The sequence below is a fragment of the Pteronotus mesoamericanus genome, unplaced genomic scaffold, assembly GCF_021234165.1.
Source record: "Pteronotus mesoamericanus isolate MK-2021 breed Mesoamerican mustached bat unplaced genomic scaffold, CSHL_Meso_final scaffold_651, whole genome shotgun sequence".
Taxonomy (NCBI): domain Eukaryota; kingdom Metazoa; phylum Chordata; class Mammalia; order Chiroptera; family Mormoopidae; genus Pteronotus; species Pteronotus mesoamericanus.
In genome coordinates this window covers 47,276,889-47,283,517 of record NW_026555325.1, presented here as the reverse complement: position 1 = coordinate 47,283,517, position 6,629 = coordinate 47,276,889, and the positions used below count along the sequence as shown (strand labels likewise).

General features: G+C 33.9%; 1 protein-coding gene across 2 annotated transcripts in view; it reads right to left on the bottom strand.

Annotated features, from left to right (window-relative positions):
* Positions 1-368: 368 nt before the first annotated feature.
* Positions 369-6,629, bottom strand: part of NAB1 (NGFI-A binding protein 1) — a 47,582-nt gene continuing 41,321 nt past the window's right edge. Inside the window, exons 6-8 of one of the 2 annotated variants that reach the window (XM_054562766.1) lie at positions 6,421-6,583; positions 4,217-4,333; positions 369-2,615 (exon numbers count right to left, since the gene is read on the bottom strand). In XM_054562766.1, coding sequence (XP_054418741.1) covers positions 2,527-2,615; positions 4,217-4,333; positions 6,421-6,583 — 369 coding nt within the window. In that variant the 3' untranslated portion in view covers positions 369-2,526. The remainder of the gene's footprint in view (positions 2,616-4,216; positions 4,334-6,420; positions 6,584-6,629) is intronic. The other variant, XM_054562767.1, reaches the window with a different exon arrangement.

Below are 6,629 nucleotides of genomic sequence, written 5' to 3'. Positions count from 1 at the left end.
TGTAAATCCCACGCCCAGGCCAAGTACTCAAAAGAGGGAGGCAAAGTAGCTAACATCACCTACTGTGGAAAATGCTAAGCAGAAAGTGCTATAAACATAAATGTGTGAGGCACAGAAAATCTTTATTGCCACAGGAAGCAAGTGCACTCGTCCTACCTCACCAACAGCTTTAAAAGTCACAGAAATGCAGACTTCACATAATAAAAATACAACACAGACTGAGGGAGAAATGGTCCCTTGTACTATATTGGCTGTAATACTGAGGTAACCAATTGACCTTGTTCAGTGAAAATACCTCTAACACAATGAAAAAAAATCAACCTGTTTTACCATCCAATTCATATATACAATTCAAATAAAAATATATATTATTTGCTTCAATGTATAGCAAATTTAATACATTAGTGTTTACAAAATAAAAACTGCATTCTACCGAAATTTTTCTTGTGCTTCCCTCTTATCACTAAGCTTGAAAGACCAGGTAAGTACAATGCTTAAGAAACATTTATGGATTTAAAGATGCAGTTTGTGGGGCCATAAAAGATGGATAAATATTAGTTGGACGATTACAGCATCTTTAAAAATTGTTGCTTATTAAAATCTCCAAACTTGAACACAATTTTAAAAAACCCACAAAATTTCTCAAAATAGATTAGAATACAGGAAACGTTTCATGAAACTACTGAGATACTAACCAGTTCTATGGCTAATATTAAAAACTGAACAATCTATTTAAATCATATTCATACTATTTCTACACACATTGAACAATACAACCACAATAATCAAACTCAAGCTAGCAACAAAGTTGCAAGGTCCATAAAAAGCTTCTCCTGGGACAAAACACTATGGGTACAATTAAAACATTTGGGAAGGGAAAAAAGCCTTTTAATAGTATAGAAGTTGTTTACTGGTGTTTCTACTGTAAAGCTATTCTACAAACAAAAATGGAAAAGCAATTATATATGTGACAGTGATTAGAGACTATAGTACAGACATTTCATCTAACATTTGGCTGATGAATTTTAGATAACAGATTATGACTTAATAGTTTTTAAACGGTTATGACCTAGAGCAGAACTGAGAACAAAAAAACCACATATTCCAAGTCAATATGCTCTTCTCAGCAATGTCGGGTTTAGATGAGCCTGGAAGAAGTAGATAAAGCTGTCAAATATGTTCTCCTCTTAATCCAACAGAAAAAATATAAGTTGGTAATAGTATTTTATTTTTGTACTATGGATTCTAATGTGAAATTCTCCTAAGTGTGCAAGTATACTATTAACATTTAAGCATACCCCCACATATATGCACATAGCCCATTAAATAGGGGGAATTAAAATATATTTTCAAGTGAAAATGAATTTTTAAAAAAACCTGCATTCAGAAATCTGAAAGGTGTACAAAAATGAAATTATAAAATAAATAAAGAATAAATGTCAACTAAACCACCATGGAAATATGCCTGCAAATGTGGATATAGTAATTGTCCACACTTGTGAAGGTTTGGGTGGGAAGACATTCCCTAGAGAAAGCAACCTAGTTTCTCTGACTCCAGTACATAGAGAAGAATTTCTGGATATAAAACGGTATTTACTTTATTATATATTACAGTCTTTGTGAACAGTCGCTATCTTTTATCACATTTAGGGTTAACTTACTGTATCTTCATCTATTTAACACATTCCGAAATAGCAATGTTTAAATCAAGGCTTTTACACATCAGTCCACTTGTTTCAAGTTCTCTGTCCAAGTAACAGCTCCCTATTTTTGTTTATCTTAAGTAGTTATCATATACTGCAATCCGGGTCAACTAGGTAAGAGATTTTCTACTGTATTTCTCATCTTTTTAACTTTACTCCAATATTTACTAGTTGTGTAAATGTACCTGACTAAGCCAGTAAAAATGACATTTTACTACTACAAAGGACACATTTCCTATTAAACAAAATCAATTTCATCAAATATTAAATCCGTATTTTCCTTGGTTTAAACTGTTTGCTAAATTCCATTTTTCCAAAGTCACTGCAACCTTGCCAATAACTACATTACTTAAACTTTCTTTTTTATGACTGCAAAGATTCTAAACTCTGACATATAATAATATTTATGCTAAATACACTTAAAGTAGACAATGAAATTTCAAGTAAATTAAACCGTATCCACATCTACTGGACCAAACAGGTCTCAACATCTAGATTTTACTTCTATAAATTACACAAATACATTGTACATTCTTAAATAATAAATGCTTACAATATTAATTTGTAAGCCTTTCCACATTAAATGACTTACACAGGAATGTGAATGGATCAATATTTCTGTTACAACATTTTAAAATTTTTTCTTTTGTGGCTATTGTTTTATCTTCCTGGTTTCCACAGACTACTGTATTAGTCCTTATGCTTTGGCTATGAAATCTGTTTGAGCTGAATGAGGCAACATTGGTTATTAAGGCTTATTTCTATGATGGAGCATTATCCTTAAAACTGATGCCATTTCCAGAGAACCGTGCGAAAATCACAGCTATCTTGAATCTTCAGGCTCTGTTTTAATGACTTTCTTTTCTAAAGTAAAAGCTGAGTGAGGGTAGTCTTTCAAAATCCCAAGGCTCTCTGCATAAAAACAGAAACACAAAGTGTATTGATACTTTAAATAAGTGGATCACACTTATTTACTCAAATAAACTTATAAAACAAACCCCCAAACTCCACAGTAAACACTATCGATTATTCGTAATTCTGCAATTAAACATAAAAACTTTATAGAGTTGTGGTTAAGAACTTGGATTTGTATTTAAATTCCATCTCTGCCAATGACTAGCTGTCATCTATCTCTGGGCAATTACCTCACTTAAGCATTAGTGTCTTCATCTATCAACTGCGGACAGTATCTCTGAGGGGTGGTATGAAGAGTTACGTCATGAAATGCATGTAAAGCACTTAGCATATAAAACATTTTTATTTAATGCTTGGTCCAATATGATAAATAACATATATAAAATAAAACCAGTCACTCATATACAATGAGGTTGTTAGTCAAAATATTTATGAGCAATGAAGAAAAAGAGACAGAAAAACATCTCCCATGTTTAAACATGGAACTATTTTTAAAAGTTTCTCTGGCCATGAAACATTAAGGTGAGAGAAAGAAGAATAAAAGAGTGGAAACTCTACTTTCATAAGGAATCATTCCCTGGATTTATGCATGTATAGTTATTTCAATCTCATACAAACACTACAGAATCACAATAAAGTGTAGTATTTATGTGAAGTGCTAATACTGGGGTATACATATTCACACATACATACACACATGTATGCACATACACACACATGCACTTTGAAAAGGATTCTAAAAGGTAACCAATACTAATAGCTTATCTGAAATTAGGCAGTTCAATTTATAAATTTACTCTCCCTGTACAGCAGTGGATTTAAAACTCAGCAAAGAAGAGTAATAAAAATAGTAGCTACCACTTACTAAATTCCTAACAGCCAGGCAATTCATATACACCATCTTGTCTAGCCCTCATAACTACTCTATGAGGGTGAAATTATTTCTGTTTAACAGACAAAGCAACTGGTTTTAAATTACTCCTAATGTTACCTTAACGTAAAGACTGAATGATACCAGATTCTTTCAAATGGCGTTGGTCTCGTAACAATTTATCTTTGTCTAACCTAACTCACTTTACTTGGGTAAAAATATGTAAACATCTAACTATAATAAGGAACAGCTTCTCCTTTTATAGAATTTGGTTTACTTCTGAACTACGAATATCACCTCTAAAATGCAACTACAGGGAATATTTAGATTCCGAAACACAAGGGTTTCTCAGCATAAGAGCAAATGCGTAATCCATCAATTTCGTATAATGAAAGACCAGAAAAAAAGACAGTTACATAACTCAAACCAGCCATTTATTATTTGGTTTAAAATTTTGTATAAGAATCACCATTCATGCAAGAGCCAGTCAAAATAATCTCAGCCTTCCTGGGGTTTCCCTGTCAACCCTTTGGAATACCACCTTCTCAAAATGACCGACCATTCTGATGCCAATCTACTATTTCTTTCACGGGGAGAAAAACTGACTAGTAACATTGTCAGTAATGACCTTTTTTGGGGGGCTCAGAGGGAACAGTAGGAGGAAGAATAGAATTTAAAGATGTTCTAATCAAGTTTTTCTTTCTCTCATCCTATCGCACATTCTCACCTGATGAGTGGGACTTGGGCTCGCTGGGGTAAAGTCTGCTCAGCTCCCCATCCACCGCCAAATGATGGGGTTGTCTGTTCTGTATATTAGGCATTCGGAGATTCAAAGGTCTTTCTCCTAATGAAAAGGGGAGAAAAAGCAGTATGAGTAATATTAAAAACACACCATAGTTTTTCTTAGAAATTATTTTCTCACTACCCCTTAAGAAAGTAGTGAGGATGTAGAATTTAAGTAATAGTTGGAGGAATATTTTATGAAACAATATAGGAGGAAAATGGCAATTCATGTCAGTCCCGAGGTTTACAACTTTGCCAGGACATTTTTAAGAGTTATACATGAACTAAGCAAACACTGAGATTTCAAGTAAGCACTCCAACTTTGGCATATAATATATCCCTTCTGTAAGGCATTTTTTTACTGCAACCATTTTGCCAAGGTTTATCATTAACCATATAATAACAGATACTAGAGGAACAGAGACGGCTTCAAGCCAATTACCCATTGTTAAAAACAGTAATAACAAGCTCTATTGCAAATCCATGAAAAAATGTAATTATCACAGGTATGGTGAAAATGCTTCAAACACCAAAGCATATTCTGTCATAAACCTAAATCCATCACACTTAGCAAATTGCCACCCCACAATGAATTATTCTGGTGTTACAAATTAGTCATCAAAATCTTTCATTAATGCTTTTGCTTCTTAACTGTTAAGTCTTAACTGTCAAGGATAACTGAAGAAGTCAAACAAAACCTCAACTAAAAAGTTTCTGCAATGTTTTAAAAAGGGAGACTGTTTTCCTCCACTATAATCTGCTGACCTGTATAGTATTTTACTCTACAGCTGGCAAATGCTTAATGTGGTATTCTTACTTAAAAAGAGATCTTATTTTTTGACAATAGTAAATACTCTCTAGAAAAGTATAACAATAATACATAAAAAAAGGTCCTACAAAATTAGTTTTTCTTCAAACATTTGTCACTATTTGAAACTAGAAGATATATCTCCATACTTATATACTGCATTATCTCTCACCACTAGAGTATAAACTCCAAGGGAGCAGGGATTTTATTGTGTTCACTGCTGCACCTTCAGTGCCTAGAGGTGTGCCCAGCGCACAGGACGTACTAAAAAAAAATCTGTTGAGTGAGTCAATGACAATGACTTCATGTGTGAATAAGAAAAAAATAATATTTAAAATGGTAAAAATACTCATAAATCATAGTTTTCTAAACCTAAGAGTTCAGGAGAACAATTTCCAAAGGGCACACCACACAAAATATTTCCACAGGGACTGTAGGACAAAGCAGACAAAATTTCTTCAAGTCTCTCCATTCTTATACTGTCTCTTCAAACCTCTGTACTCTTGTCATAATACTTTGGGGAGCAGTCATTATATTCTCTTAGGAACCAAATGTTATAAATTTCAGAGACAAATCTGTTTTTTAAGTCTAAAAAAACAGGAAGTTTTGATCTTTTAAAACATTTTTTAAAAAAGGTCTCCCATGGAATCCATTTCTTTGAGAAAAATGATCTGTACAATCAGCCCCTTTTATCCACGGGTTCCGCATCTGTGGACCAACTGCAAATCAAAAATATCTGGAAAAAAAAAATGTTATGTTGTTGCTGTCACGTAGTATGTAGTTAGGCCTATGATGGCTGCATCTGTACTGAACACTATTATTTTGTCATTATTCCCTAAACAATAGAGTGTAACACCTATTTATACAGAATTTACATTATATTAGGTATTACAAGTAATGTAGAGATTATTTAAAGTATATGGGAAGATGTGTGAGGTTATATGCAAATACTATGTTGTTTTATATAAGGGTCTTAAGCATCCTGATTTTGGCATCTACAGGGGGGCCTGAAACCAGTCCCCTTGCCCCCATGGATCCCCAGGAACAACTGCACTATTTACATCTCCCGCCCCCACCCACCCTTTACAAAACACATAGCAACTGTATGTGCTAGCTATTATTTAAGGATGATAAGGTTAAAAAAAGACTTTAAAAATTAAATTTGTAGGGTAAATTCCTTCCTTTTTTGAAAAAAGGACAAATTGAAAATTAATTTTGATAGAGAACCTGTAAGATAATCTCCTAAAAATATCAAGATTTTAAAATCAGCCATTTTTGTTTCTCTCTGAAGGACACACAATAGCGGGCTCCAAAGGTGTAGGCCTTTCTAAGAGATGCACCTTGTCCGTCAGAGCTATCCGAAGTCAAGCCATTAGGGCTGTGCTCTCCGGAGCTCTGCCTGCAAAGCCCTGTAGACAGCCTTCTTTCCGCATGCTGCAGTCTCTCATAGCCAGCGTGGGCGCAAAGGAACTCCATCTGCTTTGCCATCACCTTATCAGGCTGCTAGTAAGTAAAGCAAAAATAAAGTCAGTAACTAAAACATTCTAGA